General features: G+C 50.6%; 1 protein-coding gene across 14 annotated transcripts; it reads right to left on the bottom strand.

Moving 5' to 3' along the window:
* Positions 1-362: 362 nt before the first annotated feature.
* Positions 363-14,131, bottom strand: Slc52a3 (solute carrier family 52 member 3). Of its 14 annotated transcripts, none has more exons than XM_087188772.1 (7): positions 13,861-14,131; positions 9,474-11,379; positions 6,112-6,198; positions 4,909-5,503; positions 3,703-4,205; positions 1,468-1,591; positions 363-1,154 (listed from the first exon to the last, which is right to left on the bottom strand). In XM_087188772.1, exons 4-7 carry the CDS (start codon positions 5,473-5,475, stop codon positions 942-944), a joined length of 1,407 nt encoding a protein of 468 aa, XP_087044898.1. In that variant the 5' UTR covers positions 5,476-5,503; positions 6,112-6,198; positions 9,474-11,379; positions 13,861-14,131; the 3' UTR covers positions 363-941. The 14 variants fall into 14 exon arrangements, with proteins under 14 accessions (XP_087044898.1, XP_087044899.1, XP_021110597.1 ...); XM_087188773.1 differs by having other exon boundaries at positions 9,474-9,558; XM_021254938.2 differs by adding an exon at positions 8,730-8,797 and having other exon boundaries at positions 4,909-6,198; positions 13,861-14,130.
* Positions 14,132-17,534: the final 3,403 nt, after the last annotated feature.

Below are 17,534 nucleotides of genomic sequence, written 5' to 3'. Positions count from 1 at the left end.
AGTTATTGGGGAACGTGTATGTGGCAGGTTGCCTGGCAGTATAAAAGGCGGGGGGATTTTTGCTTTTGCAGTGTCTTCAGCTGACAATCAGTGATGTGCACTGCAGTCGAGTTTAGTGTTTATTCATAGAAAAACTGTTTCCTTTCTCTCCTACTTTTGTTCAGTTCTTTGGGATTCGCAGGAGGTCTAATTCTTAATTTTCCTCCCAGTGCCTTCAGATGGATGAATGAGCTTGGCACTTTCAATGGTGTACTACACAGTCAGGCCAAAGAACAAGAATGTTCTCTCCATTTTCTATGAATGAAAAGTGCAAAGGGCACAATAGTTTACTACTATTTCTTTGAAATGAGACACAAGAAGGCTATATTTGCATTTCCTTTATATTTGCATAATTTGTGGAAGTGTGAAAAAGGACTAATGAAAGTGCTGGTACACACACGAGTGCATGTGTTTGTGTGTTGAGAGCCCCAGGGAAGACACCAATTTATACTTTCTGAGTTTTGACAGATGTTACACCATTAATCAGCCACCACAGATGAAAAAGGACGGTGCGGTGGCTGAGGCGAGCAGCCAGAACAAACTAGGCAGGGAAGTCCCGGGCCAGCTCTCCCATTTCCCAGCCCTGTCTCCACTGGACACTAATTATACTGATACATTTTTTCCGTTCACACTGAAATCCGAAGGCTGATATGAGTGTAAAATCAAGCAATGTCTTTTTTTTTTTTTTTTTAAAGTAAAACAAAATAACAATCGCATCTTCCGCCTGGGGCTGAGAACTGCTTCCAAGCCTCTGGCAGCCTGGTGGGGTTCACTGTCAGAGGTGGGGGTTCGTGGTCCTGAGCCTCAGCCTCTGTCCCCGCACCCCACTGCGGGCTCTGTGACCTTGGCCACCCCCTCGCCTGTTCGGGTCCTAGCTTCCAGGCGTCAGCGATGGGGCCGGCCTAGGTAGAGCAATCCAGGTTGCAAAAGTCGGCAGACACGAAGAGCCTCAGCACATTGACCAGCGGGAACATGAGCAGCGCCCCGACCAGAGAGCCCAGCTGCACCGCCGCCCCGCACCACACGAGGGCGCTGTGGCTCTGGTCTCTCAGGATCACTCCCAGCATGACCTTGATGTAGCTGAGACAGGCAGTGAACAGCACCCAAGAAATCACCTGCGGGGAAGAGCAGGGACAGATGCGGAGGGAAGAGGGCCTGTGAGGTGAGCCTCGCTGTCAGGGTGGCCTCACAGGGCTGAGGGAACCCATGGAATAACCTCTAAGTACAAGGAGACCCCAGGGAGTCCCACAAGGTGACCCATCAAGGGCAACGGTGAACCCAAAGTTTCCCCTTGTGATCAAGCCAGGGCATGTGAGAGAAGGCCACCGCTGGGTGCACAGGCCGGGGGAACAGCCCCCCTCTTCAGTAAGAAGCATCCCTCCCACCTGGTCTTCTTGAGGGGGGCAGCACCACAGGTGGGATACTCACAATGAGGACTTCTCCCCCCCAGTGGCCCTGGAGGAGGGGGCAGGGGCTCATCGCAGCCATGGCCATGTTGTAGGCCCCAAAGCCAGTCCCCAGCACAGTGATGACCCCCAGGAAAGGCAGAGACCTACGGTAGAGTGGAGGAGGTGAGCAGCCTGACCTCTCAGCCCCCTCCGCCCAGGGAACCTTGTGGAATGGGCAGCAACCCTAAGGTTAGAGGTTAGACTCATGGTCCTCCCGGGCTCAAGTGAACCTGGGAGGCTCCCAAGGCCAGGACATCTGCTCCTTGGTGTTAATGGCAGGCCCCAGAGTCATAGCAGAGGAAAAACCAGACTGTGGCACAGGGATCTGGTGTAAATCCTGGTTCTAACACTTAACTTTGAGGCTGGTCGTGGGGCCTCAGTGTTCCCTCTGCAGAGTGAGGGTGTGGCAGGCCTTTGGGGACCTGCAGGAGAGCAGTGCAGGGCTGGCTCCAGCCACTGGCCTCGCCTGGTGTTTGATCTGGGGCCATTTCCTCCCAGGGCAACCCCAGCCACAGCCAGGAAGTCAGGGGTGGATGAAAAGGTGGTTTTGATCTCAGCAGGGAAACAGTGCCCAAGCTGTGACCTTGATGACCCCTCCCTTCCTGGTCTCAGCTGAGGTTTGCACAGTCTCTAGGAGGTCTTGCTGCACATCTTAAGGCAACCTCCATTAGACCCCAGTCTGACACCTGAGGACACTGCCCTTCCTTTGTGGTCCTTGTCCCTCGGGTTCACCATCTGCAGCCTCCAGGACACCAAGACTGTGAGAACCCATGGTCTGGCCCTCACACTAGGAACTCCCGCTCCAAGATTCTTGGATTCTCCTGCTCTCAGAAGTCTGCAGGGGCTATTCAGATTCTGCAGATCTGTGGCCTCTGGTCCTGCTTTCCCTTAAAACTGCTACCCTCTCTCTGTGGCTTTGAGGCCCCAAGGGAGAAAAGCCAGCTTCTGGGCCAATGGACATTTTCTGTCTAACTCTCCTGCCCTCATTCTCCTCCTGGGCTGGGCAGGACTAAGGAGCTCTTGAGCGAAGGCAGGCCAGACAGTGGCCTGGAGGATGGTGAATCCAAAATGTCAAGTTCACTAGGTAATATTTCCCCTGAGGGGTCAGAAGCCCTTGAGTCAGAACCACTTGGGTTGCTTATTAGAGATGGAAACCCTGCTGTGGTCCAGGCTGGCTCAAGCTGCATGGTGTCTTTCAGCGCTCAGGCGGTCTAGAACCTCAGCTCCAAGGGGCAAAGAGGGAAGGGCCCTTTCTCTTATCCCTGAGGCCTCTGATTATCAGCCTCAGGAGCTGCCTGCCCCTCCTCACTAGCTGCTGGAGGTGGTGGCTGTCACTTGAATTGGGCTCACAGTATGCTGGTACTGTTCAACACCTTCCAAAATCAACCCATCTCAGGCTTTCAGCAATCTTAAGAGGTAGAACTAGTACCACCCCTAGTTTCGAGGTTAAAAATCCCAGAGGCCCAGAGAAGTTTCTCCAGAAGTGATTTGTCCAATACTACACAGCTAGTAAATACCAGAGCTTGGAAACTATATTGCTTTACAGGGGGCAGTACTAGGGATTGAATCCAAGGCCTTCACACTGAACTACATCCCCAGTCCATTTTTTCTTATTTTGAGTCAGGGTCTAAGTTGCTAAATTGTCTTGCTGGGCTTGAACTTGCAATCCTCCTGCCACACCCTCTGTCTTAGTTACTTTTTTCATTGCTGAGACCAAATACCCAAGACCCCCAAGTTAAGGGAGGAAAAGTTTATTTAGCTCACAGTTTGTAGAGGTTTCAGTCCATAATTGTTTAACTCCAAGACAGGGTGGCTTGGCAGAGGGGCATTGCAGAGGAGAACCAGTTCATGGTGAGCAAAAGACAGAAAAGCAAGCAAGCAAGCACAGGAGAAGACAAGCCTCTTTCTGTCCCTTATATTGTGTCCAGGCTACCGAGATCAGGACAGTGCCGAGCCAGTCAGTGATTTAGTAATCACACCCTTAGTCCCAGGATCACACACTCCAAAAAAGCCCCACCAACTACTGTATAAGGCTTTGGGGGGACATCTAGACCCAAACCATAGCAGCCTCCCTGAGTACTGGGATTATAGGCGTGCACCACCACACTAGGCTTGAAAAGCCCTGTAATATAGCCTGGTGGGGGGACTTGGAAAGTAGGATTCTGGCATGAAGCACTCCCCTCTGCCAGGGCTCCCCAGGGCCAGGTAGGGTTACCTGTTAGGCAGGAATATGGAGAGGAAGCAGGCAAGTGGGCTGGCCACGGAGCTGAGGGTGGCAGACAGGTGGTAGGTGAAAGACCCGTAGGACAGGCAGGAGTAGGTCTGCACAGAGGGTAGCACGCCGTTGGTGAGTGCGTTTACAAAGGCCACCAGCGTGTAGATGAAGGCCAGCTGCACAGGGTGCAGGGTGGCCACTTTCTCCTCCAGTTGTGCCTTCCCCTTGCTGTTCTCTGCAGGGTCTAGGGGGCCTGCGTCTTTCTCCTCTTGCGGCCTGATGGAGTGGAGGGTGACCTGGGACTGAAGCAGGTCCTCGATGGAACCTTGCTGGGCCTGGGACCGATGCTGGAGCAGGAAGAAGGCGAGGAGGCAGCAGGCCATCATGGCGGCCAGCAGCAGGAAGAAGACCAGTGGTGAGAAGCGCGCGGGGAGGTAGCGGCCCTCCAGGTGGCTGGTGGGGGTCCACACCGTGGGGGTCCACACCGTGGGGCTGCTGGTTCCCTGGGGTCGTCAGAGGGCAGGCACGACAATGTGAACAGCAATGACAGATAATTTACCCAAGGATTGTCATTAGTAAATCATAACAGATTCCAAAGCAAAATCTCCACTGAGGGTTTCAGATGAGCTCATCCTCAAGGATTCTCATTTCATTGGTCTGCCTGCCCTCACCTGGGTTGGGGCTCCAGATGCACCACCCCAAAATTTGTAGGAGATGAGGATTTGCCACCCCCAAATGGACCAATTTGGCACTGACTGTTTTGAGCTGGTTAGAGTCAGAGGAGTAGCTCAGAAAAGATGCCCATATTAGAGGGAACTGAGCTCTCTAGAGGAACTTCTCTTAGAAAGCTGTCTGTACCTGGAAGAGAGGGATCACAACCTTCATCATCTCTGCACAGCAGGACAGCTCACTAACCACCTGTGTCAGTGTCACCCCCTCACCTCCTCTCACTTGTGCCCCCTCAGAAGCCCCAGGTCCCTGTTCCTTCCTGTGGCTCAGGATGCCATGGAAGCTCCTGCCGTCTGGCCCCTCTCTGAGTCTTCTGCACACACACGCCCTTGAAATGGCCTCTGTACTGTCCCCCTGCCTTGGGTCACTTTAACCTGCAGCACTGGGGAGGACCCACTGGGGTGGAAGGAGCCAGATTTTTCTCCCCCACCCTTTGACCCAGCACAGAGTGGCACTGTTCCATGTAACACTGGGTACCTGTGTGCTGTGGGTCTCGTTGGTGGTCACAGTGCTTGAGTTGGCATCCAGTGAGTCCGTGACATTGACACAGGAGGTGATACCCGAGCCCTGGGCCAGAGCCAACAGTGCAGGCAGGAGGCCACTGAATCCTTCACCCACAAAGAAGGTAGTGAGGTAGTAGGAGGGCAGCTGGCTCATGAAGGGCAGGAAGGTGACGGAGGAGGTGCAGTCCACCAGTGCCAGGAAGAAAGTGAGGATGATGAAGGCAATGCTGTGGCGGCCACCCAGCACTCTGGAGGTCATGTTCCAGAGGAAGGCAAAAAGGATACAGGTGACAGTGCCTACGGTCAGGATGGTGAAGATGATGGCGACTTCAGAGAGATAGCCAGGCCGGAAGCGATGCAGCAGGGTGACCAGCAGGGGCCCAATGTTGGCCAGCTGGATGATCAGCGTGAGGTAGGAGGGCAGGTTCCAGCCCTCAGGCAGCTCTGTCACCAGCAGGGGCAGCTCCACCCACAGCCCATTGATGGCCACCCAGGAGCCCATCCCGAAGACGCAGACCAGCAGGTGGACCAGCAAGGCCATGGTGGGGCTGCTGTCTCCTCACGTAAGCCTGGAAAAGGACACCAGGTGAGATGGTGCAAGGGCCTCACTGTGGGAACATGTAGGATTTAGTTACTAATTGTAAGAAGCTTATGAAATGAGAAAATTAAGCAATTCTCTGTGAATGTCCTCAACTCTAGGATTTAGTTACTAATTGTAAGAAACTTGTTAATTGAAAGAACTAAGTAAATGTCTCAGAGAACTTCCTCGGGCCTGTTTGCTGAAAGGATTGCAGAAAGCCTTAAAAGATGTTGTAAAAGTTCATAGGAAGGAAACATGTTTTCCTAAGCTCTCTTAGTAACCATTGTCCGGGGTCTGCTTTCTTGGAATATCTGATAGAGGAGGGCTGCGATGTACAATGTACTCTTAGATGTACGGCTCTGGTGAACAGAGACATGAGACGTGTAAACTTGCCTGTGGCTTTATGAGTTACTTGTTAACCTTTAAGACTAAGATAAATGTGACGATGCTGTAATGATAAACAAAGGCCAGAGATGTGCAGGAATGTCACAGATGTTCTTCTGAGAAAACAAAGAATAATGAGGTCAGAATTGCCTGTTGAAAATGTATAAAACCTGACCGCTAGACCCAATCTGGGTCGAAACAGAGAACAGTGACCTGAGGAATAAAGTGCTGTTTCGTCCCCCAGCTGTCTCCTTTTCTTTCTTTAAAGGTCGGTGCTCTCCAGGGTCTCCAGGTCTCCCTCTAGAAAGACCAACGACACCTCATCAACAAAGGGGCTGCGCTGTGGGCCCAGGGTTTTCTTTTCTTTTTTTCTCCTCTCTCTTATTATGTGAATAAGCTGACTTATTAGCAGAAAACAGACAAATTCCCTTATAACTAACCTTTAAGTGGGAAGGTTTTCCTAAGCTTGTAAATGCAGGGGCCAGAAAGAGAATTTTGATATATTTAACACCATAAATGTAAAAATCCGCAAAAGCAAATAATCAAAGATTCAAAACACTCCCTGCCAAAAATACTAACAGCGTTTGGGCACAGCGGCATCACTTGTAATCCCAGCTACATGGGAAGCTTAGGCAGGAGGACTGTGAGTTTGAGGTCAGCCTGGACAACATAGGGAGATCTTGTCTCAAAAACAAGCAAGCAAGCAAACAAACAGCAAGGTCAAAAGGCAAATGACAACCTCGCAAAATATTCTCAACACAAAACACAGACAAAAGTTCATCTTTCTAATATACAAAGAATTTTTACAGGTTTGTAATCTTGGGACTCTGGGGAACAGACAGGAAGACTGAAAATTCAAGGCCAGTCTGGGCAACTTAGTGGTTTAGTGAGACCCTGTCTCCAAAAGAAAAAAAAAAAGCCTGGGGATATAGCTCAGTGTGAAGGCTCTGGGTCCAATCCTGTCGTGGTTTATCTAAATATCCCCCCCAAAGCCTCCTGTGTTTGGAAGGTGACTGCGCAGTAGGGACCATTAATCCACTCCTCCATGGATTAATCCTGAATGTGCTGTTAGGAGGTGGGGCCTGGTTGGAGGCAGGTCCCTGGGCGTGTGACCTGGAAGGATATGCTCTTGGCCCTGCTCCTCCCTTCTCTCTGCTTCCTAGCTGCCACGAGTTGAACAGCTTTCCTCTGCCAGGCCTTTTGCCCTGTGGTTTCTGCATTGGAGCCAGCTGACCGTAGGATGAAACTGTGAGCAAAAAGAAACTTTTCCTCCTTTAAATTGTGGGTATCAGGTACTTTGTCCCAGTGATGAGACAGTGGCTAAGAAAAATCCCCAGTACCACAAAAAGAAGAATTTTACAAATCAAGAACAAAAGCCTCAAGAAAGAGGGCCAAGCACACAAATGATGAAAAGAGTACAAATAAGGTTTCAACTTGTGGAAAACTATCGTCTCCTTTCATGATAGGGGGACAAAATGAATCTTAAGTTGGCATTTTCACTGTGAGATTGTCGCAAAGCCAAAGGTCACCTGCTCTGAACTGAAAGACTCATGTTCAGGATTATCTATTCATTGTGGCCTTGTAATAGCAAAACATGGGAATCCATCCAAGCAGCTATTACTGATGGGACAGGTTGCAGAGCTTGCTACCTGTTGAAACCCACACACCTGTACAAGGCCCAGGACCAAGGAAAGGGGATGAGCTCACTGCTGACGGGAAGGTCTGCAGCAACATTGGTAAGTGACCCAGTCCCAGTTAGGGTGGGTGTTCTTTTTGCTTGATTTGCAAAAACAACCTGGGCACCCAGGAAATGCTGGGGCTGTTGCTGCCACCTCAAAATTTATCTTTTTATATAGTTTTAACTGTGAACCATATGCACTATTACCTAATATAAAAATATGGTCACCTGAAATGATTCTTTTTCTCCTGAAAGCACAGAACTCTCTAGGCCGCAGACCTTGGCAGACCACTTACTCCAGCCCTCCAGCACTAGTCTGCTGTCACTCCACCAGCCATCCATCTGATCCCCTGTCACCCACCTGTGCTGTCACTGGCTCTCTCCAGTCTGTCCTCAGTCAAGCCAAACCATTAGAGTGGCCAGGGGTGTGAGCTACCTGGCTCGACCTCAGCTCTGCCACATGCTGGGTGACCCTGCCTCTGTGTCTCATTTCCCTCCCTGCCAATCAAGGACTTTGACCGAGGGACCTCACGGCTTGTGATGAGAAGTAAAACAGTTCCGGACACACTTTAAACGCACTTTTGTCATTATGGAGTGATGCCAGGCTTGGTGACATAGTTATTTTTTTTACTTCCCATGAAAATTTGAACATGACTATTAAAATTAAAACAGCAAAATATTCCCCAGCAGTTTGGAGCTGAAGTCACCCTGGGGCCAACCATTAGGCCTGGGACAACCTCCTCCACATCTGGGGCCACCCCACTCTGGACCAGCAGGGAGGTCCCCACCTTGCCAGGAATCTCCAACACCCCGGCCGGTGCGCCCTCCTGCTTCCACACACAGAGCTTAGAAGTACTACAGGCAGCAGCTGGGCTCCCTGCTGCCCACTTCCCTGGCACAATCTCTAAGCTCTGACAGCGGCCAGGCCAGGAGGGGGGACCCAGGACAGAGCAGGCTCCTGAGAGGCCTCAAGGCTTCTGAGCTGGCCTGGAACCCACACCCCACCCTGCCACATCTGCTCAGGTTGGGAAAGCTCCTGACTGCCCACCTTCCCGGTGTCCTCTATGGCTGAGATTTGCTTTGCCACCCAGTGCATTGAGAACAGAACCTTTCTGATGAGATTTAACTCCCAACGGTCAAGGTGGAAACTTACAGGCCAGGCCTGGCTGCAGCCTTGTCATTTTGGTTTTCTCAGTGTGTTAAACAATTCCTTACTGTCATCTGCAAGTCAGGGGATATCGTTCAAAATTCAGGGTTGTTCGTTTCTGAGGAGCATTTCAGAAGACCTGGCAACATAGATCCACATGCCTGCATGGCAACAATACCTCTTGCCCTCCTTAACTTAGGCTGCCCCCTCTGGCCTCCATGGGTACAGCAACCCCTCTTCAAGCCTTCTGCTTTTTGTCTGTTTTTCTGCCAGGAACTCAGATGTGATGGCCAGAACTCTAGAAGCCATTTTGTACTATGAAGGACTACAATCCCTTGGGATTTTGTAACAGCCACAACAGCCTTATTCTGCCTTTGCTGAACCATGTTGTTTGCTTGTTTAATGTTGTTTAAGATGTTAAACTTCTGTCTTGTTTATCATTCTTACTTTACATTTAGCAAAACACTGGTGAAGTGAACAGAGACATATATCCAGGGGTATATATTTACTGATTTTAGTAACCAAAAACTAATGAATATATTTACCTCCTTTGTCCCCCTGATCCCCTAACTCAGGAACTCAGGTCTTCTCTCAACCAGAATTCTATCAAAAATAAAAATCTAACAATAGCTGTTTAGACTTGCCTTAAAAAGCCACTAAGAAATATTTACATGGAATGAAGCTTTGCCTAGTTCTAGAATTGCAAAACAAAGGCATTTAAAATCTTCAGCCACATATGGTGGCACATACCTGTAATCCCAGGACTTTGTGGGTCTGAGGCAGGAAGGTCACAAGTTCAAGCCCAGCCTGGGAAATTTAGTGACTTGGTGAGGCCCTGTGTCAAAATAAAAAATAAAAAAGTAAAAAAATAAAGGGCCAGGGATGAAGTACAATAAAAAGTCCTGGGTTCAATCCCTAGTACTGCAAGAAAAGAAAAGAAAAAAAGACACTAAAAGATTATGAATAGACTTGGGGACAAAGGTCCTCCAGAGAAATTTTAAAAAGAAAGCCTGGAGCCGGGGATTTAGCTCAGTGGCACCGCACCTGCCTCATAAGTGCAAGGTCCTGAGTTCGATCCCCAGCACCGAACCAAAAAAAAAAGAAGAAAAGAAAAGAAAAAAAAAGAAAGCCTGGCCTGGACAACTTAGTGAGACCTTGTCTCAATATGAAAAATAAAATGGGCTGGGGTGTAGCTCAGCATGAGACCCTGGGTTTGATCCTCCAGTACTGGAAAAAGGAAGAAAGAAGAAAGGAAGGGAAGGAAGGAAGGAAGGAAGGAAGGAAGGAAGGAAGGAGCTGGGCATGGTGGTGCAGGCTTGTAATCCCAGCACTTGGGAGACTGAGGCAGAAGGATCACCATGAGTGTGAGGCCAGCCTGGGCTACATAGCAAGACCCTGTCTCAGAAAACAAAAAGAAAAGAACAGAACAGAAATAAACTGTGGTCCAGAGTTGCTGTTATGAAGATATAGTCTCCCAGGGTCAGGCCTGTGGCTTCTCTGTATTCTGAGCAGCGCCTGCATCCCCTGAGAGCCCCAGGCATCCTGGAAAGGGACAGAGGCACAGTGGAGTGGCAGCTGGACCGGCTGCTCTGGGCCAGCCTAGCAGAAGGGGCAAAGGCAGCAAGACTGAGGAGGCAGTGAATGACACTTCTCATCCAGGAACAAGTCAGTTCTTAAAGGCAGCAGGTGGCTTCACAGAAGCTGGTGGCCTTTGGCAGCTGGAAAGCGGTTCTGCCCTGTGGTCGGCAGGTGACGGGTTACACACTGACACGCCCAGGGCCTGGACATCCGGACAGCTCAAGTGCCAGGTGAACACTCCGCTCCTCGCACAGCTGTCCTCTGGGTCCGACTCCAGCACCTCCATAGCCATGCAGAGGGAGGGCAGTGATTTGGCTCTTAGAGTCACTGTCCCTGATCTGGTGGTGGCCTGGGGCTTCTATCCTCAAAGGTGCCATGTGCCCCTGTGGCTACTGTGAGAACAGCCATCAGTGAGGGGACACCCTGGCCACAGGGGACGTGCAAAGGCCTGGCTGTTTCTGAGAACCCACGAGAAGCCCTGAATAGCTGATGCAGGGTGCTGGGGACCCCATGTTTAAAAGGTGAATGCTGGGCTGGGGTATGGAGCGCCTGCTCAGCACACCAAGGCCCTGGGTTCAACCCCCAGCACTGCAGGAGAAAGAAGGAAAAGATGCACATCTGCATTTTCTATTCTGTCTACAATGGCCTTCCAGTTCTTGTTTATTCATTTAATCGATATTTTTGGGTTCGTACTATGTGCTTGACAATAATCCCTGCTCTCATTCAGCTGGTGGCAAGGGCTATAGAGGAAGCAAAGCTGGGAGGAAGGAAGTGCAGGTGTGAAAGAGGGTCCAGGGTGGAGACAGCAAGTGCAAAGGCCCTGGGGTGGGGCCTCCCCTGCCAGGTCCCAGAAATAGATCTTGGTGTCCTAAGAACAGCAGGGAGGCCAGTGTGGTACAGCAGTGGGCCTCGGGCCTATAAGTGTCTTCTCTACAGCCCAAAGCTCGTTTCTGGGCAGAGGAGAGGCCAGCTCCAATTTAATGTTTAACATGCTAGCTGTGGTGAGCAGAATAATTAGGAGCCAGAGATGAAGCAGGAGTGAAGGCGGTCAGGCTGTGAGGAAGCTGTTGAAATCATCCTGGAGAAAGGATAATAACAAAACAACAAGAGCAGCTCTTAGTAACTGCTCATCGATCCCAGCTCCCTGGTGCACACACTATCCATCATGTCCCCTCCACAGTCCTGAGGTTGCCACTAAGATTATTCCATTCTACAGATGAGGAAAGTGAAGCTCACAAAGGGAAAGTCATTTGCCCGAGGTCACAGAGCTGGCCAGTGGGGCCCTGAGCTCTGGGTCCAGCCTCTTAACCAGCCTGAGAGGAAGCCTAGTGAGGGGCTGGGAGGAGGCCCAGGGGAATGGAGAGCCATTTCCACTGGCCGGGGGTCCCTAGCACTTGGGCTGGGAAGGAGAGCATGGGGACCGGCACAGAACATGGGAAAAGCCCTAAGACAGCTGCTCCCCTAGGACCTGGGCCCCTTCTGCGATTGTAGGAGCCCAGAAACAAGTGCAGCAGGAAGGCCTGGAATGGGTGGGCAGATAGACAGGGAAGCCAGAGGGTCAGCTTCAACACCCTGCCTCTCCCCCACCCTGCAATTCTGAGGATCCATCCCAGGGCCTTGCATGTGCTAGACCAGCCCTCTGCCACTGAGCTGCACCCCAACCCCTCTTTTGTATCCTTGCATCAAAAACTGAGTGTCTCAGGCCCAAAAGACTGGCAGTGAGGGGTGAGTTCTGCCCAGGCCCTGGCACCCTGGCTGTGTTGGCTGGGCCACCTCCTCCACCTGTATGACCTTGACCTGCAGGGCCCAAGCAGCTCCCCCTCCAACACCCAGCTGTCACATGCCAGCTGGGGGGCAGGAGTCTGTCTGTCTGCTAAGTGCTGCTGTCTCCCACAGGAGCATCATCTCCATGGGAACAGGGCCCTGTCCTCTCCTCCATTGCCCAGGTGGTCCCTGGCTTGCTAAGGGCTGGCACCATGTCTGGTCCCCACTGTGCATGGATAAGCAGCCAGCAGTCACCAACCCCAGGGCCTAGGCTGGGGAGTCACGCAGGATTTGTGGGCCAGGGTGACCCCAGGCAGCATGGCTGGTGGCCTGGGTGCTGGACATGTCCCCCTCCTGGGCAGGCATCTGTCTAGTCAGTGCTGTCCTGGTTCCAGGCTCCGGGGGAACTTGGGAGTCCTGCAGGCTGCTGCCCGGGCCTGAGCCTGGCCCTTCCCTAATTACCCTGGGTGGACTGGGTTTGTTAGGTGAGGGAGAGTCAAAACCAGAAAACTTAGGGAGGGGGATTTAGATCAGTGGCACTACACCTTCCTCACAAGCACAAAGTCCTGAGTTAAATCCCCAGTACCAAAACAACAACAACAACAACAACAAAATAAAAACAAACAAACCCAGAAAACCTAGAGGGAACGATAGGGAGACAGGCAAAAGGCTGAGACTGAGACACAGAAAGAACCAAAGCAGAAAGGGTCACGTGGAAAGACAGAGTTGGGCTTGGTGGTGCACACCTGTAATCCCAGCCCTCTGGGAGCCTGAGGCAGGAGGATTGCAAGTTCAAGCCCAGCTTGGGCACCTAGTATAACCCGTCTCAAAATAAAAACTTAGAAAAATGGTGTGTGGGGGGGGATGACACTGGAATGTAGCTCAGTGGGAAGGCCCTGGGTTCAACCTCCAATACTGGGAAAAAAGAGAGAGAGAGAGAGAGAGAGGGAGGGGGAGAGAGGGGGGTTGGGGGGGGAGGGAGAGAGAGAGAGAGAGAGAGAGAGAGAGAGAGGGAGAGAGGAAAAGAAGAGAAGAGAGAAGAGAAGTTGAGCAGAGAATGCACCCTGCAGGATGCAGGCGGAGGCCAGCTGGCCTTGGTGGGAGCCTGGGCCAGATGCTGCTCACATCCACAGGGGGCAAGAGGTCTTCCCCGTTTCCACTTGCCTCCCACCAGGGAGTCCCCTCAAAGTCAATGCCCTCCTCGCAAAGATGTGGGGCAGCCAGAAGGCAGGAGGAGCTTGCTGGCAAACTGCCCACAGGATCTCAGGCTGTGACCCCCCAGGCCTGGGCTCACCGGCTGTGTGACCTCAGGCTGGCTGCTCACCCTCTCTGGGCCTCAGAGTCCCCATCTGTGAAAGGGGTTGGGCTGCCAGGAGGGAGGAGATTCGGGAGCTCAGGCAGAATCTGAGTTCCCTCCTGGGGAACTCAGCCTCCACGGCTTACCTTGGCACAGAAGCCTGCCCATTCCATCGCATGCGGCCAGGCTTCTGGGGTTCCAGCTTTCGCCTGGTAGCAGTGGCGTCCGGGGCCCCGACACAGAGACGCCCGAGCCGACTCCGCACGCTCCGGGCCTGGGCCCACTGGGGTCTGGAATCCACCGCCCCAACCCCAGCCGGCCCATCGAGGAAGAAGTGTCCTCCCATCCATTCCTCCAGCCACTCTGGACCCGGCAGCATGAAACTAGGGTTTCCACCCGCCCTACTCAAAGTTCCCCGTTCCCGTGCCCGTGCTCGACCCCCGCTCCTGGACCCCACGGTCCCGCCCAAGTTCCGCAGTCCGCCGCCCCGCCACTCACCTCCGGTCCAAGTCCTGGCTCTGCGGGAGCGCGCGGTCGGGGAGCGCGCACCTGTCCCCGCCCCCGCCGGAGTGGGGGCGGGAGGCGCGGTCCCCTGTGCGCCAGAGTTTCCCGGCCGGCTAGGAGGAGCCCGACGACTCCAGTCCTCGCTGGGATCTGGCGCTCTCTGGGTCTTGATTGTAGAACGGTTGATCCCTGAGGGCCGGCCGGAGACCTGCCTGGCTGGCGGCTCGGTTCCACCGCAGCGGAAGGGAGCAGAATCGGTTCAAACCCAGGCGCGTGAGAGAGACCCTGGACGTGGGTGACAAGGGCGCCCCCGCCGTCGGCGGGAGGTCATAGCATCCCGGAGGGCCAAGGCGAGGCCTGCAGGCTGGAGGAGCAATGGGTTCCACCTCACTCTTGTCTTCTGGGGACATTCTGTTCCTCTCCCATTGTACAGAGGAGGAAGCGGAGGCCCAGAGAAGCCAAGAGTCTTGTGTGCCATCACACAGCTCGCCCAGGACAGAGCTACCCTCCCGTATTCACGGAGCTACCCTGACCAGTAACAGCAAATATCTGATTACTGTTCAGCAACCCTAAAGGCAGGGGCTACTTTTAGTCCCTGCTTCTCAGACGGGGAAAGCAAGGCTGAGAGAGGCTAAGGAATGTCCTGAAGGTGCTGGGCTGGGACTGAAACCCAGACTTACATAGTGTGAATGGATCTCAGTAGGTCCTGCCACCTGGTAACAATCATGGCGTGCTGTCTTCGGTGAGTGTCTGGTCCGCTCCGTGGGTTATTCTCCGAGACACTTGATTGTAATAAGCCACCACTGTCCCGCAGATGCTAGAGAGGAGGGGGCACAGCTCTGAAGCTGTGGAGCAGGGATCCCACCTTTTAGCTAGGCTGGTAGGGTACCGTGAAGTGTTAAGGTGCTGTGGGGCTCAAGACATATTACCCCAAAATACGACTACAGAAGATGGGAATGTGTCACCCCACAAAGACTTCTCTGGCATATCATGAGTTGGTTATGTCAGAGCCATAGGAGAGCTCCGGGACACTGTCCTCAAAGAAATACCCGAATATCAAGGACATCTACACTAGTAAAAGTGTATGTAAAAGTATATAGTGTATATAAAAGTGTATAGGAAGAGGCTGCTCTAGACAACTTTTATTGCTGGAGATACTTCATCTGCATAATGAGACCACCTTTCTCATGGTACAAATCCTCTTCTCACCATCCTGCGACTCAGGTGGCCACCTCGCCTGTCTGAGCCCCAAGCCCCTAATCCTTTCTAGATCTCAGGGTGCTATATAAGCTGCAGCCACTGGCCCTTCTCCAAGACTCCTGTGTGCATGCACATAATTAAATGCCTTTCTCCTGTTCATTTGTCCCATGTCAGTTGAACCTGTAGTAAACCCGAAAGACTTAGAAGGGTGGAGGGAAGCCATTGTTCTCTCTGCTACCATAGCAAATACCTTGGATCTTAGGGTCACAACGCTCTGCACTTGTCCCCCAGCAAGACTCCTACAGTGAGGCCTTCACAGTGACACTCCCCTCCCCACCCCCACAGGAAGTTCTTCCTTAGGCTCATATCCTGGCTGCTAAGGTCTCCCCTCCAGTCATCTTCTCCAGATGCTTCTCATATTATCTTTGCTTTTTAATTAAACAACACATCCTTGTGGGCAACCTTCAAAGACACTCTGTTGCTTGCCAAATTAAGAAAAATGCTGAAGTCTCACATTTAAGTCCTTTCTCAACCAGGATCAATAAATGCTGATGACTTTGTCACTCTCTTATTCATCACCTTTGCTACTCATACCCAGAGCTGCTTACCATTCTCTAAGTATTCTCAGAACTTCAGAACCACCAAATCCCACACCTACCCTTCCACTAGAATAGCCTTTCTGCCTCATCTCTGGCCTGATTCAATGCCTGTTTCAAAGCATGATTCAATCTAACTTTCAAAATAAGATCTAGAGCTGGAATCTCAGCATTCAAGAGGGTGAGGCAGGAGGATCACTGCAAGTTTGATGCCAGCCACAGGCACATAATGAGTTCAAGATCAGCCTGAACTACATAGTGAGACCCTGCCTCAAAAAAAAGAAGTGGATTTTATGAACAAAACCTCAGTAGCACGAGAACTTGCACAAAGAATCAACAACTGGCATCTTATCTTATTAAAAAGCTTCTGCACTGCAAGAGAAACCACCAACAGAGCTAAGATACAACCTACAATGTGGGAAAAAATTTTCAGCAACTGTACCTCAGACAAAGGACTACTATCTAGAATATATAAAGAACTGAAAAAAATCAGACCCCCCCAAATTCAAAGACCCAATTCAAAAATGGGCATCTGAAATGAACAGACATTTCTCAGTCAAAGAAGTAAAAGCAACAAATAAATATATGAAAAAATGTTCAACATCACTGGTCATTTGAGAGATGCAGATGAAAACAACACTGAGATTCCACCTCATCCCAGAAAGAATGGCTGCTATCAAGAAATCAACCAGGGCCGAGGATTTATCTCAGTGGCTTCACCACCTGCTGTGCAAGTGCAAGGACCCAAGTTCAATCCCCAGTACAAAAAAAGAAATCAATCAATAATAAATGCTGGCGGGGGTGTGGGGAGATAGGAACCCTTCTCCATTGTTGATGGGAGTGCAGATTGGTGCGACCACTGTGGAAATCAGTATGGAGATACCTCAAGGAATTAGGCTTAGAGGTCCCATTTGACCTAGCTATCCCCCTGCTGAGTATCTTCCCAAAAGAATTAAAAGAATCATACCACAGTGATATATGTGCACCCATGTTTATAGCAGCACAGTTCGTAATAGCGAAAGCTTGGAAACAGCCCAAGTGCCCATTAACTGGAAACTGGATAAATAAGATGTGTTTTTTTAATAAAAATAGCATACTACTCAGCCATAAAGAATGAGAAACTAGAGACATTTATAGCTAAATGGATGCATATTGAGGCCATCCTCTTAAGTGAAATAAATAGGACACTTATGTGTAAATACTGAATAGTTTCTCTGGTGTGAGAAACTGAAAGTGTAGTTAAGGATACACAAGGATGGAATGGCCTCATAACGTATTTCTTGGATTGTGTTTCCATTGTGTCATATGACTGTATCGAAATTTAAATTAGGGAGAAGCTTGGCTTATGTGGAGTTTGCTAGCTAACTGGAGTTTTTTTCTAGACCACTATTTGTTCAGTGTTGGCTTTGGGGATCTTTCTGAAACCAATCACATCCTCTGGTGTCTTGTTGGTGCTTGAGATGCTTTTTAAAGTTATATGGAAAAATGTTTAAGTGCTTTTCAGTTTTGTTTTGGTTGAGTTCTACTGTATTTGAATATTATTGTAGTTTTTTCCCTTGGATTGTTCTTCTTTGAATGGTTTTAATTTTTGTATGTGTGTGTGTTTGATAATAAAGTTATTTTAAATTAAAAAATACTTTGCCTATCAACTGGAGACTGGATAAAGAAGATGTGTTTTTTTAAATAAAATGGAGTACTACTCAGCCATAAAGAATGAGAAACTGGAGACATTTGTAGCTAAGTGGATGCACATTGAGGCTATATTCTTAAGTGAAATACATAGGACACACATGTTTAAATACCGAATAGTTTCTCTGGTGTGAAAAACTAAAAGTGTAAATAAGAATCAAAATGTAGAATTGATATTGTGAA

Source organism: Heterocephalus glaber, unplaced genomic scaffold (assembly GCF_053883595.1).
Source record: "Heterocephalus glaber isolate CG9 unplaced genomic scaffold, H.glaber_assembly_v1.0 deba00001532, whole genome shotgun sequence".
In the NCBI taxonomy this organism is placed as follows: Eukaryota; Metazoa; Chordata; class Mammalia; order Rodentia; family Bathyergidae; genus Heterocephalus; species Heterocephalus glaber.
Note: the sequence above shows the minus strand (reverse complement) of the source record. Positions and strands in the feature narration are given on the sequence as shown.

Bases quoted from the DNA above. Each gene is read 5' to 3' on its own strand.
- Slc52a3 (XM_087188772.1), bottom strand. From the start codon at position 5,475: ATGGCCTTGCTGGTCCACCTGCTGGTCTGCGTCTTCGGGATGGGCTCC. The intron at 1,592-3,702 runs GTAACCCTACCT...ACTCTACCGTAG, and splicing joins TCCATATTCCTGCCTAACAG to GTCTCTGCCTTTCCTGGGGG. The intron at 1,155-1,467 runs GTGAGTATCCCA...TCTTCCCCGCAG, and splicing joins GGGGGGGAGAAGTCCTCATT to GTGATTTCTTGGGTGCTGTT.